At 35.9% G+C, this 21,245-nt stretch overlaps 3 protein-coding genes across 3 annotated transcripts; all 3 read right to left on the bottom strand.

The window, feature by feature from the left end:
* Nucleotides 1-724: 724 nt before the first annotated feature.
* vamp5 (vesicle-associated membrane protein 5) lies at nt 725-4,312 on the bottom strand. The gene is made up of 3 exons (XM_084113208.1): nt 4,089-4,312; nt 2,160-2,303; nt 725-1,501 (listed from the first exon to the last, which is right to left on the bottom strand). Exons 1-3 carry the CDS (start codon nt 4,092-4,094, stop codon nt 1,310-1,312), a joined length of 342 nt encoding a protein of 113 aa, XP_083969334.1. The 5' UTR covers nt 4,095-4,312; the 3' UTR covers nt 725-1,309.
* Nucleotides 4,313-4,930: 618 nt separating this feature from the next.
* vamp8 (vesicle-associated membrane protein 8 (endobrevin)) lies at nt 4,931-10,968 on the bottom strand. The gene is made up of 3 exons (XM_084113207.1): nt 10,756-10,968; nt 6,922-7,086; nt 4,931-6,507 (listed from the first exon to the last, which is right to left on the bottom strand). The coding sequence occupies exons 1-3, from the start codon at nt 10,780-10,782 to the stop codon at nt 6,328-6,330; spliced, it is 372 nt and encodes a 123-aa protein (XP_083969333.1). The 5' UTR covers nt 10,783-10,968; the 3' UTR covers nt 4,931-6,327.
* Nucleotides 10,969-11,377: 409 nt separating this feature from the next.
* Nucleotides 11,378-19,559, bottom strand: ncaph (non-SMC condensin I complex, subunit H). Its single transcript, XM_084114846.1, has 18 exons — nt 19,443-19,559; nt 18,802-19,011; nt 18,634-18,718; nt 18,456-18,545; nt 18,239-18,356; nt 17,917-18,062; nt 16,204-16,393; nt 15,959-16,038; nt 15,155-15,357; nt 14,766-14,911; nt 14,516-14,622; nt 14,226-14,345; nt 13,948-14,058; nt 13,735-13,869; nt 13,484-13,594; nt 12,253-12,329; nt 12,078-12,153; nt 11,378-11,850 (listed from the first exon to the last, which is right to left on the bottom strand). Exons 2-18 carry the CDS (start codon nt 19,002-19,004, stop codon nt 11,791-11,793), a joined length of 2,058 nt encoding a protein of 685 aa, XP_083970972.1. The 5' UTR covers nt 19,005-19,011; nt 19,443-19,559; the 3' UTR covers nt 11,378-11,790.
* Between the last annotated feature and the right edge of the window lie 1,686 nt (nt 19,560-21,245).

The following is a 21,245-nucleotide window of genomic DNA, read 5'->3' as shown; positions in this document are numbered from 1 at the left end:
CTGGAAGAGTGTCGGACGGTAATGGTAACCAGCCATTGACTTCCATAGTATTTTTTTTTCTTCCATAATATGGAAATCAATAAGGCCCATCAACTGTTTTCTTACCCATACTCTTCAAATTATATTCTTTTGTGTTCTTCAGAAGAAAGAAATTTATACAGGTTTGGAACAACTTGAGGGTGAGTAAATGATGACAGAATTTTCAATTTTGGGTGAACTATCCCTTTAAGTAGATTTCGCATTGCTTTTTAAATACAGAGAAAAGAATGAAACGTAGCTGTGTATGTTCTTTTGTGAACGTTTTCATGTTTCTCATAATTCATATTTAGGCCAAAAATGTTACTATAATTGTGCACATTTAATAGTGCAAACGTTGGTCGTGTAACCGACGGGTTTTACATGTGTATTGCTTTTGATACCTTGATACGTCCAATCTGCTCTTTTTACGTCGAGTGCTTCAACCTTAAAATTTCCACCAGGTGGCGTTTTACCTTCTCGTTTTACGAGCTCCACATTTTTGTTACACTGGGCATGGTTAAAATGGTTAAAATCATTGTCATTTTCATTTCAGTTTCCTATTTTGACTGCATGGTGACACACGACACCTGTCAAATGTGAACTCACTCAAGTCATTATAAAAGCTCTACGAGCATTATAAAAGAAAACAAATATAATACAGAAATAAATATGACACATTGAGGAAATAAAAAAAAGACAGATATGGTATATTTACATAAGAAACATTTATTTATTTATTTACACATTTTATATGTTTCCACAATCAAACATATCCGATTAAACTCAACAGCTTTTTTGTAGAGACTCCCAAGACTTTAAATGGGTCAGATAAGAATTAAGAAAAGTTTGTTTTGAAGAACAAAAATGATCTACTCCCTGACGAAGTCTAAACAAACTAACATGCTTTCCATGCTACACTTTAACCCTCTTTTGGCTAATTTATCCAATTTGTGGTTAACATATGGCTTGTCCAACAAGAATCCATGTAAACGGTTAAAATTAATGCAGCATACTCTATGTGTGTTACCATTGAAAAATGAAAGTGAAAGCAGAAAAGATGGTGACACCATGGTACCATTTTTATATCACCCACCACATTTATTTTTTAGCATGCTCTGGATAGTAAATTACATCAAAGACTTAACTTGTGCATTCAGTGATTTATGACACTTCACTCTAATTTAGGCTACTTTAACAAAAGTACTAGAAACGAGATTTTCCAGGTGATATTCTGAGGCATTTTAAACACAACTTCACTCATCTTCTTGTCAGCTGGCCCATCTTCTAGGCATCATGGTGCTTCTGTTGATCGTGTGGCTGGGGGTGTGTTTTGACTGTCCTCTCCGCTAAAACTCACTGCCACAGCTACAATTATGCCAAGAACCACTGTAGCTACAACTGCAGCTATTATCACTTTGTACTTAATATTCTCCCAGCGCTTCTTCTGTTTCACTTTAGTCGCGGTCTTTGAGAATCCTTTGCTCTGAAAAAAAAAAAATATATATTAATAAATATTAAATAAAAATGTAATATTACCAAAAATATATATCTTAAAAAATTAGAACTGACGCCAACATTTTGAAGACAATAAAGGACTGGAAAGGAAAAATATGTCTTTGTAATGGGCACAAACTGGTTTTCGTTTTGTTTTTTGTTATAATTAGCTTTAATTATAATCTTTGTTTGAACCAGTAACACCAGCATCACATTGTGCTCATTCCACATTCTTGCATGAAACCGAAGTGAACTTGTTGCCTTACCACATGGCACATCCTGCATAAACAGCCTGCCATACTATTACACAAGTTTTTGTTCATTTCGTAACAAAAGGAAATAGCTTTCTAAAATTAACATGGTAAACTAAAGTCAGGATGCAAATTGTACACTCTTTTTTCCGTACACCCCACCTAGACACTATTAATAGACTCCAATATGACATGCCTTTGCTTTCCCTATAAACACTTGAAATTCCGGAAACCCAGTTTATGGTCATCAGAGTCCTCAATGAGCCATAAAACATGTTCATGGAATGAGTAAATAAGTAGACATGCTTTTTTGAAAAGCTGTTTTATGTGCATGAATGAAATGATAGTTTATTATGTTGTTATTATTTAATAAATATCAGACAAACTAAGGTCTACCTGTTCCAGCAGTTGTTCTGCTCTGTTGTCCAGCTCCCCGAGTTTAACTGATCGCTCTTCAGACTTGTTTAGGTTATCCAGCATGATAAGTTTAACTTCCTCCACATTCTCCTGGGCCTGACGGAGGCGGCTTTGCCCATTCTCCTGGGGACAGATGAAATGGTTTATTAGGAAAGGCAAACATCCTCTACAAATCATACATTCACATCCATACATCTAGAGGTACTAGATGATATTGAATGTCCCGCTAGATATTTAACACCAGAGAAATGCAATCAATAAACTATTAAAAGTAAAAAGTGGCAATGAAGACTTTCTGGACGCCTCCCATCATAATGGCCTAAGAGTTCTGTTTACTCCAAGCACTGGGAAAGGAATTCTGGAACAGTGCCTCTGCTCTCTCACAGTTTAACAAGGAACAGCACAGGGGGGAGACATTACAAACTGTGCATTTCTAGAAGCCATTGCATCAAAACTCACAATGAGGCCTTTGTGAAAACAACATGGCTGAATGCTATGAAATAGGGCATTTATAGATTGTGACCTTCCTGACATTAACAGTCTCTACATCATCAGACATATCATTTGTATATCAGCTGATTCAGACTGTTGATTCCTCTCTTTGTGCTCAGAAGGATGCAAGTAACTTGAGGTCAAGGTTTAGTTGATGAGTGGCCCATCATAGACGGGAAACTGTCAAGCAAAGATCAATGAAATGATTCATTTTACAGGAAACACCACTTATTTTTCATGCCATCTCACAAAAGAACCATGGACAATGGAACAGTGATTCTCAAACGGTGTGTCACGGCCCAAAAGTGGGTCGCAGGGGAAAAAAACAATGCTAAATTCAAATACTAAAAAGGTTTATCAACTTTTAAAAGGGTCAGGGAGGAGAAACCCACATTTGTTACATATTGTTATAACAATAAACCAATGAATAAACTTCAATGTTTGATTTTAATAACATTTGTTTAAATGTTATCATATAGTTTAAATAAATAAACAAACAAATGTGTGTATGAATAAATAAATAAAATAAATCTAAATATGGGTGCTAAAGAAAAACAGTGAGGATGGATGTAAACAACCTCAGCAAATAAGATTTTAGTAAAATATCACCATAATATGGGCCACAGACAGACGGACGGACAGACAGACAGACAGATCTACACCTTTGAAATGAACAGTTATGAATAATCAGTTTATCATCACTCATGAACAGAAGACTACAGGATACACATCTCTTTTTACATCCTTTCTTTGCCTTTTTCCTTCCTCTTTCATTGTGACTGTTATAATGAATATGGAATTTCCTTGAGACAAGGCAAACATCCCCTCTTGTTTTCAAATAAACACTTGTGATGGTGTCATTTCAAGCCACCTGAGATGAACCAACAATAAGGGTTAAAGACCTTCTGGATGACATTCAAATGACACGTAACAAGACAAAAAACAAAACAAAAAACAAATTAGGCCTATGTTTCCAATTCAAACAGCTCATAAAGAACTAAATGAAACTGAAAATGTAAAAAAGTTGTGGTATCACTGAATCATATACCTCAAATAAAGTGAATTGAGAGCTGCTACTACATATAGCCTGTCAAAAAAATCGCTCAGTCATCAAAATTAACGTTAATGTATAACATCACTTGCACAATTTAAAGTGGCATACACATAATGAACCAAACTAAACGTGTTTGGACCACACCGTTAATCTAAAATGAACTGTTTGCGCCGTTTACATCGAGTTATCTGTATTTATTAAACAAAGCTGCTGTTTGTTTATAAGTTGTGTATAACAATTTGCTTTTAAAAGTTATTGAGCCTTTACATTGCCATGCTTTTACTTTAATATCTAATAGGCCTATAATATAATAAATCTAATGACAGCGTAAGAACGAAAACGAAACAAAAAGAACGACTTACTGTCATTGTTTTATTCTGTCGCTTTACCACAGCAGAAACTGTCACCGAATATACCGCATCTGAAAGAGACACCAGCAGCTGAAGAGAAAAAAAACAATACAAGCTCGATATCTATACAAATTAATGCGGGTGTTATAGCGACTCTTCCAATCCAAGGATTTAAAGTTCTGCCTTGCTGCTGTAAAGAACGCCTCGCCTGTCTTTATCTAGGACGGGTATATCACACTGCGCAGCCGCATGGCAGTATGTAAACGCCCATCTCCCGAGTCCAGGCTTGTTAGTTGCTACTCTGCCTGCCAGTAACTTGTGAGATGTTCCAAATGTGCCCTTTAAAATGAATGCACGCCAGTACTTGTATTGTAATGTATTCACAAAAAGTTCACAAAAGCAAGCTGCCACAAAAAGACGGTGTCCGATTCGAAAACATCATTATATAAGGTATCGAACCGATTCACAAATCAATCATAATAGAAAACTTGTTGCAGGAAATCTGATTCTGGAGGGACAAGTGAGCTGCAGCTGGTGTAAGAAAAACAAGATAAAATCACAGCTGGGGAAAAAAAAAACTTGGCTTGGATGTACTTGCTCTTTTTAACCAGTTTTTAATGTAGAGTTAGAGTGTATAGAATACAATCCATTATTTACCTCTGGCTATGCCCATCACTTACATATACATCACATCACGTACATCACTTAGTCTTTGGCAATTGCAATATCTAAAACTTGCATTTTGTCCCTCTCTAGAGATGGTGGACATGGGAAATTAAACACAAACCTAACAGTATTTGATAATTGTGTGCCATTAGTCTATGTACATTTCAAATGAGAGGATTAAAAACATGTCATATTCATCATTAGTTTTATTGAGATCATATTTATTTACAAAAAATTGCATTTCCAGGCTGTTTACACTAATAAGATTCATATCCAAGGCACTTGATTGAGGTTTTAAAATTATTATTTGTAGATGACAAAAACTTAAATCGACTCAACGTTTTGATTACAAATTTAAGTTTAAACATATGTCTTCGATTAAAAGGTTTGGGGGAGAATAATATATACAGTATGATGTTAATGGAAGCTACAAGAGATACAGCATAAGGCTTTACAAACATCCAAGTCATTCTGACTACATACAGATAAAAAGACATACAGTGCATTGACCTCTCCAAAGCAAAAGTGCATAAAGCTACTCAGCAGATTATAAGACCAGCCAACAAAAACTATTGCAAACTGAAAATGACACCACAGACTCTAAAATATTCCTCCTTGCTCGGTTTTCTATACAGTAAAAAGTTACGCTTTAGGTTTCAGAAAGCTCCCACGTGCGATAACAAATTATGATTACAGTACTGACCGCATGTGGTACAGTGCAAGTGTTACACTGCATATCAAATTCAATACAGTGATTTATGACGAGGATAGAACAAAATTGTGCTTTCTATTGTCAATCTAAATGGCCTTGTTCAGGTGCTCTTGTTTCATAAAAAGAAGAAAATCTGTAACTCTGTTTTGAAGCTTGGGGAACTGCAAATTTCAGTAAACATCCAAACATCTTACAATATAATTACTTAATGAAAAGGTGTGTTTTTGGATAATGCAACAGTTTTAAGAACACATTCTGGTTTGACCTTTTACAAATGACATACATACTTGTGGAGACGACAAAGCACAGAGTACAAAATAGAGACACTAGGAGATCTAAAAGTATTCCATAATTACACATAATATATTATGTAATTTAATCTAACAGTCTTAAATATACATCATAGCTCAACAGAGAGAACTTTCACCCATTACCTTTTCTGATTCAATGCCAGTATATTATTATTTCAAGCATACCTTCAGTATGAACAATATTGCAGTAATTGAAGTAATTAATTACAGTTGTGGCATTTTATCAGGCTTAAGAGAATCATAGAGGCAACCGAAGTGGCCATTAGGATGAAGTTTTAGGAGGTGAGAAGCATGTAAGAAAATAGACAGCATTATTTCTATAGACTACTTAAAATCCTTCATTTCAATGTTTCAAAGCTGTCATAATGGAAGCTCCTCGTAATAAGTGATACCATGAGATATGAAGGTATATGAGGGTATATGAGCAAAATGTGCAAAGAACGAGTATGTGTGTGTTCTGTGTGAATTCTTGAAATTTTGTGTGTTGGTATGTGGACATGGTTGCATATTTCTGTATGTGTATGTGGTGTGTGTGTGTTTGTGTTTGTAACTGACAGAAATCCTAGGGTGGTGTGGTGGGAGGTTTGGTTGAGGGTGTACCGGTTGGGATCACACCAGTGGCAAGGAATATGATAATCAGCACAATGACAAGGACTATCACAACAATGAGCACAATCAGCTTCACGTTCTTCCACCAGTAAGCGCGAGCAACCTTCTGAGAGGTGTGCTTGAAGTTCTGGGCCTGAAAAGCAGAAAACAAAGACCAGTACAATGTCAACAAGTGTGGGACTACAGCCGCATACAGTAGCCTAATAGTTTGTTATGTTAGATTGATTTCTGAAGGATCATGTGACACTGAAGACTGAAGTAAAGGCTGCTGAAATTTCAGCTTTGCCATCACAGAATTAAATAACATTTTAAAATATATTCAAATAGAAAACGGTTATTTTAAATTGTAATATTATTTCACAATATTACTGTTTTTACTGTATTTTCTATCAAATAAATGCAGCCTTGGTGAGCGTAAAGGACTTCTTTGAAAAACATTAGAAAATCTTTCTGAACCCAAACGGTTGAATGGTTGTGTGTGTAGTAAAAACAGTGTGCCAGGCTTAGAGCTGTAATATGTGATAAGAAACTAAGTTTTTAGACTCACCCCAGCTTGCAGGTCTTCAGATTTGCCCATCAGATCATCCAGTCTTTCTCCACGGGCCAGGATCCGATCGACATTCTGGGTCATAATGTCCTTGACCCCGTCCACTTGAGACTGTAGAGATTTAACTGGATCCACCTCCTGTGAAGACTCTCCTTCTCTCGGCTCCTGCACTCAGAAGAATTAAAAACCAAAACATGATCAAAATGGCACAAGCACACAGTTATGCAAAATAACTCACATTGTTGTCAAAAAGAGAAATGGAAGGGAGCAGAAATCTATACAAGATAGAAACTCATCATGATAAAGCAGTTTGAAAAGAGACTGGAACGTTTGTAAAAAGTACTGTTGCACAACAGCCAGCATATGGAAGTAAAATAATGCCAAATGTTTTTGAAAAAAAAAAGCCTGTTGAATTGCACTACTTGAAAAAAAATATGCATTGCATTAACCATGCTTGCATTTTAATGCATTGTTTTTTTTAGGGCTTGCATTTTTATGGGCTGAAATTCAACATGGTTGAATATTTAAGCTGTGAATATTTCAATTCAAAACATTTCAAACATATTTTCATTATTAAAAACTCAATAATCCATATTCACCTTTCATATTTCACTTCCAAAATATTCGAACTGTTTAAAAATACAACCTATAATATTCAACAGGCAATTTTCCGCCCATTTTATTTCGCTTTGCAAATTCGCTTCCACAAATTCAGTGGTTCAAATTCGACAGTAAATTCAACACTGACATCCAGGAACTGCAGGAAAAGCAGTAGATTACCGAGCATACTCGCCATCTGCTGTTAGTCGATCTCACCAGCAGGAGGCTCAAAAGCGCGTGTTGTTGACGAAGACCAGAGCGACAGTAACAAGCCATTTATTCATAAAACTAATTTACAGCAATGTAAGTGTATTTGTGATTATTATGACGTCTGTTTATGTTAAATTCAGTGTCTTCACGGTTACTTTTCCTGTGTAGCCTACATGCATCTTTCTCTACCGTGAACGAGATTATAATGTTATTACCCCGATGCGGATCCAGATCCAATGTTACATTTGAGGTTGAGTATACTCAGTAATCTACTGCTTTTCCTGCAGTTCCTGGATGTCAACGTAGACTTTTCTGTCGTATTTGAACCACTGAATTTGCGAAGCGAAATAAAATGGACCGAAAATTGCCGGTTGTATTTTTAAACGGTTTGAATATTTTGGAAGTGAAATACGAAAGGTGAATATGGATTATTTAATTTTTAATAATGAAAATGTGTTTGAAATGTTTTGAATTTAATTATTCACATCTTAAATATTCAACCATGCTTAATTTCAGCCCATAAAAATGCAAGCCCTAAGGGTTATTAATGCAATGCATTTTTTTCAAGTAGCCTAGTGCAATTCAACAGGCTTTTTTGTTCCAAAAACATTTGGCATTATTTTACTTCCATACCAGCATTATATTTGGCCCATAAATATAAATTATAGCATGTAAGGTTTATAATTCTGCAGAAAAATGCATATATTATTTGCAAAAACTAAAATACTCAAATAAAATAGCCTTCATCTGCAAGCATCCGTTATCATGGTTCAAGCTGTTAAAAAATATATATATTATGTATTATTTAGCAAGCCTGTAAGCACCTAAATCTGAGTGGATTACAGAACTTTACAAAACTAAGTTTTTTTTCAGACAGCATAATTTACCATAAAAATTTAGTGTCTTTAACGTGTATAACTGCTGTAGTGCCACCTATCGTCCAATCTCCATAAAAGTTTACATGCTTATGTGTCGCATGTTGTTATCAAGTTTTTTAAAGTTCTGAGGATTCTGTTTAGGAATTATAAGATATTTTTGGGCACATTTCATCACCCATATTTTTAATGACCCAGTCATAGCCATTTAAATACTATGTTTTTGATCATTATTGATCTAGACTATAGTGAGTTTGTTGAGGATGATCAAAAAAACTACAGCTAGTTCACAAAAGTTGTTTTTAGATGTAGATGTAATGAATGATTTAATTTACACAGCAGTGGTTGTTCAGTATGAGGAGATATAACATATGATATGAATAATCATATCAGCCCACCACTGGAAGAATGTATGAATGTGTAAAACATTGCATAATATGTAATCATTTAAACATGCAAAATGTGTGATAATGTCAAAACCCTACATTTAGCCTACAATAGGAGTTCAGCGCTTCACACTTGAACCCCTAATAAAACATAATAGTGTCTTAATGACTTATGTACACGTCTTGAATATATGGAGACAGCTGGAATTCATGATTTAAGCAATTAAAAACATACAGTAATTGCTACAATACAGTATTGTCTATCTCTATATTTAAAAAAAAAAACGTAATAATAAAAATAACTAGGCCTATAAGACATAATTTATTTCATACAATGATCAGACAGCTATTATAAAAAACTGCTCAGTAATGCCTTTAGATGCTAATGATTAGGCTTGCCACCTTAAGTGTGATATTGAAAAAAGCAATATTAAAAGATAGCTTTACCACATTCACACATCAAAACACCAACTGTCAAATGCAGTGCAAGAACCTTATAGCCGTCTTTTGCACTGTTCTCTGTGTCATTTGGGCATGTTTAGTCATGCTAAACACCTTTAAGCCCTTTTGCACTACTGATACTTCATAAACAAAAGGTGTTACCAGGAAACCAAAAGCAAAACTGCGTCACTACCTGTCCAACCCTTTCCATTCAAGTCAATGGGAGTTGGTGTCACAAGGCCTGCAGAATGGCAGAAAGCTATTAGGTGACATCATTGTGGAGAAATGGTTCCATGCGATATCTATAACTATGTGATATGACAACAACATAATAAAAAGTAAAGATGTATGCACCTGGTTATTATATGATTTACCAGTGTGCATTTGTTTTGAAAGTCTTCAGATAAGCTTTCTAAACTGCTTTACCATTAAGACTGGAACAAATGTCCATCATTATAAGAACGAGAGTCTTAAACTCGATCTTTCTTACTCCTTGTACAAAACCAAGGCAAAACAGTCTTGCTTCCTTGGAGTCCGTCTAATACCAGTCTCCAAATGTTTTCAAGAACAAGCCAACTTATAACTGAATAAAAGTCAAGTTCAGTAATTCAGAATACCGTCAACGAACCACAGTGCCACATTTACAAATAGGATGTCGAAATTATATGCGGTACATGTTAAAATTGTTAAACAAAACAAAACAAATGGTTGACAGTCGATCAACTTGATTTGAAGCAAACTAGCATGAAGATCTCACACTTCTGGTTCACTTCAACAGTCAACAGGGCACGTGTGAAGTGATCAGCACATTTGCTAACTGTAGTTAAAAAAACATATCTAAACCAAGTAACCATGCAAAAAGTGTTGAGTTCAACTGTCGGTTTTGCTTCACAGCTCAAGGTAAATTCAATCCATCTATGTAAACAAATCTGTACATCAAAGTTGCAATACAAATTGGATAAAGCTTAAGCATCAAAGTGTTATTTAAACAGCACATTTGTTTTAGTAATCCAAGCAAATTGTCGACGTTAACTGACAACAGGAACGTAGAAACTAACGAAGTATAACTTGAAAAACGAGCTTCGCCCTGTTTTGAGTACGTCAACTTACATCAACCGGTAAAAAATTAAACAAAAAAAATATCAACTTGCTCTAGTGGAAACTTTTGCAGCACTAAAAAAAAAATTATTTACACGGATAACGATAGTCAAGTCACCTTTATTTATATAGCGCTTTAGTACCTGAGTTTACACAGTTAAGTTAGTCAGTCTACTTTTGAAGTCAACAAGCACCTGCTGACTGTCGTTCAGATCACAACTTACCGTACTATTTGGATCACCCATCCCCATGATTTCAATTTGATGTTTTTATTTACTCCACGAAAAAAACAATTACAATATCCTTTGGAGTTCAAATGTTGGTAACTGTTTCTTCGAATGACCAACAGATGAACACCGTGTCAACACTTCCTGGTCTCTAATTCATTCTCTTCCTCCAGCCGCGATGATTTGGCTTTGGCCCACCTCTGTAGGGCCACTCCCCATAGCATCCTCCAGAGGGCGCTGCTGGGTTCATGACGCATATAAACACCTGTAAGGTGAGACTATTATCAAGCCATCAACATTTCAGGTATGAGAAGATTGTTCTGGTAAGGCCAGACAGGCTTGTGACTTTTTCTAAAATTACTGATATGTGATTAAACTCAGTGTACTTTATGTAATAAATGTTTGTTTTGAAGTAGTTTTTTAACATGCTTGACATTATTAAGGCAAAACAATTAAGACTCCTAGGCATGAAACAGTAAACTCCAAGGCAACAATTGGGTCCACCTAAATACTTCTGGCATCACATGTATTCATGCAAAACATTATACCATTCCCGAAATGATATCATACTAGACACAAAGCAATATATACAAACAGATAATAAAGAATTAACCAACAATACTTTAATAACTTTTATTTCAAAATCAGATGTAGAATATACATCTAAAAGAAACCTCATAGTTATAAAATGAATTTCACAATTTAAATAAAACATCTTTAAAAAAGTGACATTGACTGCAGTAACTTCACATTTACTTTTAGAGGCTGCTAAACAGATCTTTAAAAGCAATCATATTATACATGCACTGCACACTGCTGTTTTTTTTTCCCTAGTTCATGCTTTTGACATTTTTCAGTTTCACTCAAATAATTCTGTGGTATTTTCCTGTACAACATTTTTAACATGATCCTGACATCATCTTTCTCTCGACTATATTGTTTTGGCCCCACATGGGTATTTTACAAACTGGATTTACATTTTGGTTAAAAAAAAACAACAGATTTTTTTACAAAAAAGATTTGTATCAGTTTTCAGTGGCCTTGTTTAATGATGATATCGGTCATGCAGTCAATCTTGTGCAGCTCCAAGTTCTGTTGATGAAAGAACAGCTTTTAGATTTACAGCAACCAAATGTTCTGATGCATCATGAGATCACAAATAATTGTACATTCACGTTACAAAATATTCAGTGCATACTAATGCAAGACAAGTAGATCTTTAAACATAATAAACAACATGCTAATACAGAATTTTAAACAAACGTCCATCTACAGTAGATTTTGAAATCATTATATATATAGCAGAAAGTAGTACTCACTTTCTCATTAGCCAAGTGCAGAAGGGCCACAAAAGCCAACGGTACTGAGAGATTGGTAGCCATGGTGGAGGGAAGCCTGGTGGGGCAGGAAAGAGAAATATGTACAGCATATGCATGAAAAATGTCAATCCTTAGACTATTAGATACATAGCACCAGGCCTTAAAAAAACTGTACCTTTGTACAAGATTCCTGACAGACTGGCTGAATGATTTTTCTCCAGGTACTTCTGTTGTCTCCTCACATTCCACCTGCTGTAAATGATAAAAGCAATAAGTCATTAAAACATTTTTTTAATCAAATTACCACAAGAAATGCTGAACAACAGAACAAAGTAAAAAAAATTGGGTGTGGTTTGTGACAGTGTTTAAAAATGTGGCAAAACGAGTTTTATCCAACAAAGAATGATCTCTAAGATTAAAGGTCGGTTCACACCAACAACAATAACTATAAAGATAGTGATAAAAATATAGTTCTAAAAATCTTTCAAAAATATAAAAGAATAGCAGAGTCCACACCACAGCTATAATGATACAGAGGAACGATATCGTTGGGATCACTTTCAGAACCTTAAGCCTTTTTTAGTCCGTAAGGATTCAGAAAAGGTTATTCATATTCATAATATTCACTCGATTAGACTACAACTCGCTTTATTATGGTGCTCAAAAACTATTTTTGGACAGATTACAGATGGTCCAAAACGCGACCGCAAGATTGTTGACAGGTACTCGGAAATATGACACTGCACTGGTTAACCGTTGCACTGGTTAACAGTTAATTTCAAGATTTTTCAATGTTTGTTTTTAAATCTTTGATACAGCCCCTCCATATATTGCTAGTCTGATTCACGTTCACAAGTCAAAGAGATTAATATCACATACGCAAAAACTTCTACATGTTCTTAGGTTTAAACCAGAGGTGAGCTTGCTTTTGCGGTAGCCGCCCCAAGGCTATTGAACAGTATATTAGACAACCATCAACTATGAGTACATTTAAAAACATTTTTACATTAGCTTTTGATCATGTATGAGTGACAAGGCATTGTTGCCACAAGTACTCAGTGTCTTTTTTTTTTGCAGATGTTTCTAAATTTGTTGTGTTTATTTAATTATTTCAGTATATTATACAGCACTGTGGTCAACAGTTTTATTATGTGCTTTATAAATGAATTGGATTATTGAAAACACTAATTATCGCCCCTGCCTTCAGTGATCTGAATGACAAATTAATAGAGGAAAAGAAAACTTAGTTTTGTGAGAAAAGAGGATTACTGTTTGATTACTATTTCAGTTCTATGTTCTAGTTACTAGTTCAGTATGCAAACGGTAACTTCTAAACTTACCCATAAAGATGCTGAAAAAGGTAAATAAAAGAGCTTCACTAAGGTCAGAAAGATAGAGTTACAAACCTTGTCTGGTTTTTCAGGACTTTCTGTTAGGAGACCCCACATAGTGGTCTTCAGCTTCTTCATGTCCATCTTCTTAGCCATTTTGGCATAGTTTATCTCAATAGTGTTTACCTAGATAAGCAAACAATTAATTTGTTATTTATACAAAACTACTGAAATAAAAACTAATAATAACTGACAAATAACAAAGAAAATCTCACTACATGATCAGTGTGTAGCATAGTAACCTAATATCTGTCCTCTCATCTTACCTTGTGAGGCTCAGGGACAAGACAGTCTTCTCCGTATGTAGAGATGTCATCTGTTTCCAGAGAGAAAGGGGTCGGTCGGTCTGTTTGGGAGTCATCAGATCCTCCAAAGCCTTCAGCATCCTCACTGTCCCCTTCCTATTTACAGAAACCGCTAACAGTTAACAGACCGTCTCCATGCCAAGCTATGACACGTAACAGTAGTGTTTAGTGTACCTGAAGACCAGGACAGAAGTTGGCTGTGTCATTGGCGTTGTTGTAATCATACTCTCCTTCTATGTCCCCACCCAGCTCTCCCGATAATCTCTTCTTTCCTTCTGCACTGAACTAAAGTGGGAAAATAAATTAGTCAAATTTGTAAGATGAACAAAAACCAATCCAGCAGTCAATCTCTTATACAGCATTATTCTAATGATGTTATAGATTTGCCACAACCAAAATGCTTAAGTGCACATAGTAATGCAGACAGGAATATTAAACATGCATGCTCTTACTGTGTTGGTGGGTTTGAGGCTGAGCTGTGACAGGTTACTGGGTGGATACTGGAAGTCTGCTGGAAGTGTGGTTTTCTTATTGCTGCTGTTCAAAGCCGATTTACTGATAGTGGTTGCTGCCTGGAAATAAGTATTTATTTGTCAAATTGTCACCGATTAATCTGCTTGCTGACTTCTAAAAGGTTTGAAAGTTTTTGGTAGAGGGATTAAAAAACATTGTATGAATTGCTGTTATGAAGCGTTTGTCCATTATGGAAGTCATGAAAATTAATTAGTAAACAGGAACTTACTCTAGTTGTTCGAAAGTAATTGTGAAAGTTGATATCTCCTTTAAAGTCAATAACGAGAGGATTTTTTGGTGCTCGTTTCCGAGGTTCTTTGTCTGGTTTGTGATCCTCTACAAAGGATAAATTAGAAATTTAATGGGACAACCACTAAGAACAATAGAGAATGCAATATTAAAAATTAAATTAAGAAAGCAATAAAAAACAACCATTTTTTTTTAATAGTTAAACACTCCTAGGCTAGTCGATGACTTACGCTTATGTCCAGGTTTGAAGAGCCAGTAGCCGGGTCCGACCCAAGTGGCCATGGTCCTGGGACTGAAGTATGAGTACTCTCTGGGCTGATCAGACAACTGCAGACACATGGTGGTAATATCCACCTCGCCAATAGGAATAACAGCTCTGTTAATAATGCAAATACACCTCACAGTGAATGGACATACAAAAACAGCAAATCATTTTTTTTATTCAGAAACATAAAATACAACACAAAATACAGTAGCTAGCTAAGGTCGAGCTTAGGTCTTTGGGATGAAAATGCACAATATCAAACCACCACAACTATTCACCTATTGTGAAGCAGAGCCTGTTTGTAACTCAAAAATGAGCAAACACTATGGTGCAATACATTTCGTAAGTACTAACCGTCCTTTCTGGGGGCTCTTTGAACAAGCTTCTCTGTGTTCCTTAAACTCCTCACAGTCTTCTGGCCTGCCCTCATCCACGTCTGCATCAAAATTATCCCCAAAATCTGGACTGTCATCATCATCTGGCTCGATGTCTGCATTGACGTCAAATGCGTGCTCTCCCTGCTTCATCTTCTCAAGCAGCTGGTTGAGGTTTGTGGTCTATATTGACAACATGAAAGATGATCACATCAATATAAAACACACTTAATATTGCACTCATGCTACTGTTGAAAAGGGGTTAATATGTTTTTTGTTTTTTTTAAGAAATTAATTTTATTATTTAATTCAGCAATAATGCATGAAATTGATCAAAAGTGACAGTAAAGACTTATAATGTTAATAATATTTTTGTTTCAAATAAATGTTCTTTTGATTTTCAATTCATCAAAGAATCCTTAAAAATGATTATTACAGTTTCCAGAAAAATAAGTAGCAAAACTGTTTTCAACATTGATAAGAAATGTAATGGCTACTGAAAATTCAGCTTTGCCATTACAGGAATAAATTACATTTTAAAATATTTGGAAATAGAATAAATAAGAAAAAAGAAAAGTAAATAAGTTATTTTAATTCTAATAATATTTCACAATATTACTGTTTTTGTTTTGTTTTTGATAAAATATCAAAATAAATGCAGACATGGTGAGTATAACAGACTTCCTCTTCAAACATTTAAAAATCTTACTGACCCCAAATTTTTTAATTGCAGTGTATATGGACACCATATTGAGGCTTTAAATAGTCATCAAAACAGTCTCACCTGCTCAGGAGTCCATCTAGTAAAAGAGAAATCCTCTAAGGATGGACAAATTGGTCTGTCCTCTAATGTCTTCAGGTGACCTGGAAGAATCAAAAAGGTATTCAATATACTCACATTGCCAAACGACTGTAACTCTCAACACATCCGGAAACATTTAGATTATGAATACTGAATATTGCTCAGTGAACCCAAGAGTAAACTGTCCTGTAACTTGGAACAGAGTGTGATGTGCAAAGCCAGTTTACCTGTAAATGGTGAGGCAGGAACGTTCTGATGGGGCACCTGCACAGGAGGTGGCTGTGTCTTCAGCAAGGTCATATGTGAAGGAAAGCGCAGCTCACAGCGACTGTCCTCACTGAAGAGCACAGAGAGGAACACTCCTGCTGTACTGTTCTCATCAAAGGAAGCAGCCATGCGCTGGAACATGGGGTCCACCTGCACAAAGAATGCTTTAGGACAGGTCTTCCTGTAGGTTCTTACGCCACATGCTTTATGGGGTCCTCACAACATAAATCAACTTGTTTAAAACATTAAAGAAACTGTTTTCAGTATAGGTACTATCTAGAAAATCTCAACTTCTTGATTGTTATATTGTGAAAATTTTTAAACTACATTATCAACCAGCGATATATTCAGTTAATCGTACATCCTATGATCCTACATTACCTGGATTCATAGCATGTAACTATATTATCACTCAACTCTTTATATAAAGTTGAATAAATAAGTATGCATGTTCAACTTTATCCACATACATACAGTACACTCATGTAGGGCGATATATATACTACTAGCCTATACAGTGCGACATATGTAGAGTGAAATAGAATGAATAAAATAGATATTACATTGCACGTGTACTCACTAATGCTCTCAACACATTATTTTGGGTTAAAAAACAGGAAAGAAATCATTTTTTCTCTGGTTTAGAGACGTGTACAGTAGTTTTTTTTCTCTCTCTCAGTGGATGCATAAGATTTCCAGTCAAAAATTAAGAAATTACAGTCAGATTATTTTTATCATAAATGTTATATTTTACATTAGACCTTTCTAATGATTTTCTGTAAAATATAATGATCATAATAATTGTTATGCAAACAAGCATGTTGATCGTTATTTGTGCAGACTGACCAAGTAGGGTATAAGTTAACCTCATGGAAACTTTTAAATGTGAAAATAAGAAATTGATCGATGGAAAGAACTTAAAAATTAAAGTGACATGTTTGCTAAAGAAATAAACCAATTAAAATCCATTTGTGTGGTGTGGCTTTTGTTTTCATCGTTAATTGCTAATCTAATTTGCATTCCCTCTGAAAAACAAGCGTTCTAGTGCAAAAATGTTGCCTATAAATAGTGTTGCGCGCCTTCTTATCAAATTCACATTATCAACCTCTCCTCTATTTTGCTTGGGAACTAATGTGGTCGGAACCAAAGTTTACTTCACTGCGTTCTCTGGAATCCTCTCAAGCGGAGAACTACTTTTTTTTTTTGGTTGCCGCCGAACTGCGTCATAGCTCATTACCATAAAGTTGACCTGACTTCAACTCTCCTCGACGCTCTCACCGTTCAAGACGCACCGCGCCGCCCTCGCCGGAGCTCACATTGAAAATGAATGACTTCCGGCCACTTTGACGCTGTCACACGGTGGTGTGAACGCACAGTAATTGTGTGGCCTGTGCTACAAAACTTTCAACCTCTGTAGTACTAGTGCTATGTGCAAAAAAGGTTAACGTACAGCCCTGCTTTATAGCAAATCTCAACTGCTTGATTGATTGTATCATCACAAAAGGTAAACTATATTATTATCGCCCAGCTCAATTCCGCTAAAAGCAACTATAAGGCATAAGGATATTACCAACATTAACATCAACATTAAAGCTGATTTAAAACAGTGTGTATTGTGAAAAGTGCTGTACAAAAAAAATTAGTTGACTCAATCACACTCGGATATTATTCACCTCACACTTCATCTCTGATTCAGAGAGATTGATGTTATTGAGGTTCTGCTCCACTGTCTTCTTCTGAGGTCTTTTCTTAGTCTGTTTAGCAGCCACCTGCTCTCCCTGACCACCCTCGGCTACTGCCTCCTCGATACCATCTTGACCTGAAATGAGATGGGATTTCAGTAAAACTGTGCAGGTTCCTGAGAGGGAATGACACCACCAGTACACCATGAAGACAATGATCGCATGACACTCTCTGACCAATCTGACCTACAGCACAAACCATCTTTGTTTTTTGTAACATGTCAGCAGATCCATAACTTGAATATCTACTTACTCTCTTTTGGTTTGGTCTCAGAGCCCAAGCCTCCCAGAACTCTGTAAGCATCAGCGTGGACCGCATCCACCCTCACTGCATAGATTTTTGTGCTGGCGTCCAGGGTGCCCGCTGCCACCTAGATCAACACACAAACACAGTTACAATATCATAATTTCCGATAATGCATGTCAACTTTGTCGAAGTGGAGCTAAATACAAATTCGGCAGGTTTCTACCTTGAAGTTGAGCTCTGAGTCCTTCTGCTTGAGAATGTCTGCCATGTAATCAATAAGGTGCAGACCAAATGCATTTTTTGTGGTAATTTTCTGCAAAAGGAAGGTGACAAGTAATAGCCCTGTTGCATTTTCAGGAAAATGCTGACAATAAAGTCAGCATACATCGATTTTAACTCACATTTTCAGTGGAAAGCTTGATGCAGGTTGAATAATGCTCAGATATCTGTGCTGATGACAGCTTAGGGACAGCAGCGGGTGTAGAACTATGGAGAGAAAAAAACGAGATTGTACCGTCTTCCTTTTGTTTTTGTATTTTAATGGAGCTGAGAACGGGGTTTCAACCAACCTATGGCTACCGGCCTCGTTGATAGAGGAGTCGGTCACTCCGATGACTTTGGATCTGCGTCTTTGACGTCTCTCCTGTTCATCGTCGTTTCCCTGAATGTTATCCAGCAGAGGTGTGCTGGTGGCTGACAGAGCGGCTTTGTGTCCTATTGCCGGGGACGACCACTGCCGTGACCGGGAGGTCGGGGTACTGAATGCGCTCATTACGAAACTATGGGCCAATATTGATCTGTCATATATCCATACACCACTAATATGCAGCTATGTCCATTAAGTGCAGTCTGCTAAATAGTGCATTTGTTAAAACGTTAACGTTACTCCAACACAAGTAACGTTAAATCCAGAGATATTGCCATGTAAACAAAGTCAAGTAACGTTTATTTAGCTGCTTAAAATGAGCAAACGAATAGCTAACAAACATGTCAACAATAAACGTTATATAAGAACAGAAGTTTATATCCCCAGAGCTAATTTCCAAAAGCGAAATTCATACATGCAAACACTTCAGTTTAGCCTTTTATGAACGCATGTTAGCTAACGTTAGCGCTAAACACACTTCTGAAAACATAACAGATCAAATTATACACTGTGACTTTTAAACCGTATCTTAGATGAAGTACAAACAACGGAAGTTCCAATTACCTGTGATGAACTGATGATTTATAAGCAGTAAGTTATAAGTTTACTGATCCTAACTTTCTTTATTCCGTCTGTTCAGACGACCATTTGAAAATTAGCGCCCAACAACGGTTACACGCGTCATAAATGATGTCATACGTGCAAACGTAAAAGTCAGATTGTGCGTTTTATCAAATAAATGTACGTTTTATAATTGTATTCCCAAAATAACTTATTATGGAATAAAACAATCAATAAAGTTCAGTAATATATGTTTTTATGACATTTAATTGATAATATATTATATTTGTTTTCTTAAATTGGTCAAATTCATTAAGTTAAACCTGAATTCTAAAATATACCTAAAGTAATGTTATTGAACAAAGAATTGTATTTAATTTCTACTGATTTCAAAAAGGTAATACTGGAATTCGACATTAAATGTATAGATAGACCATAGATATGCATACGTAGTTTTCTCATTCGACCGCTCCAGACACGTAGGAGCGCCCGCCATCTTGCAACGGTCAGCGTGTCGTCACTCACAGTAGAAGAATCAATGATGCCACCTCTCGATATTTAAATTCCCGAAGAAATGAGATAACCTTTTACAGGTAACGAGGTGAGAATGTGTTGGTTTGTGTTTTTATCAGATTTTTATATGTATTAGGCCTAACTCAAATGCATGGTTTTACTGTAACTTGCTTCAATTTGGCGCTAATGAGGTATCTATGAGTATATATCTATGGACATAGACTTAAAAAAAAACTAACGGATTTCTTGTTGTCCACTAGATGGCAGTAAAGTCGCAGAAAATGTGATGCATTGCCGTTGACTAATGCAAAGTCGGACAACCAGTTTGCAAGCCTAGTCTGTTGGCAGTCTAGTCCTGAAGGTCGTTACTTCGCTGAAAAATTGCTTGCTGCCTAAGATTATATACATTTTAGTCTCAATCTTGTAAAAAGATTTTTACCTGTAATTTTTACCTGTATAGCGTAAATAAATTAACTATGGCTATTGATGTTGTAGACACCTAATTGAAGTGCATGGGTTTAATTTAAAAAGACAGTTGTGTCGGTGAGGAAATGGAATTTCCATCGAAATCTTTTTATTGGATTGGATTGGAGTCGTGGATAAAAGCACAACTGCTCAGTTTACCTCTATTTAACAGCACTGTAGATAAAATAGTTTTATCTAGCCTAATATATTGCACCTTGAAGTCTGAATAACCTGGATAAGAGGCAAATACCTGTGGTTACTGTGATAGGCCTATATTTTAAATGGACTGCTCGAAGAATCGAATCAAGAGAATATCTTCCTCCAAAACTGGAAAACCAAACAGGCTGGAGAGGGAGATTGCACATGGCCTCTATCATTAACTATGGCATTTGCACAAGCACATAGGCTACGTTAAATGTCAGTAGCCTAGCCAGAGACGGCTATTCGGCTGATCGTGAATGAATTTGCTGATAATGCAGCTGAGCGCAATAGGCCTATATCCACACAAAGAGATACACTTTGTGAGTTAATAGCATATACTTTTTGTGTTCTTTCCTTATAGGCTTTCTTCACATTCTTCACATTCACTTTCCTGTAAGCTATTGGATCAGAGCTAAGTCACCATGTAATCAAAATGGGCAATTCTTGTTGTATATGGAACATTGTAGTATTTATTATAAATTATTTATCAGTGCACATAATTATTTTTTTTCTTAAATTCATGTGCTCTCGTAATCTTTAATCAAACTCACATTCCCCCACTTGCAGCAACATCTCTTCTCTTCTCTGATGATGTGTTTAAAACCTGTTTACCTACATGAAATCACA

Source organism: Abramis brama, assembly GCF_963993115.1.
Source record: "Abramis brama genome assembly, chromosome: 5".
In the NCBI taxonomy this organism is placed as follows: domain Eukaryota; kingdom Metazoa; phylum Chordata; class Actinopteri; order Cypriniformes; family Leuciscidae; genus Abramis; species Abramis brama.
The sequence above is the reverse complement of the archived record's forward strand: the minus strand, read 5'-3'. Positions and strand labels throughout refer to the sequence as shown.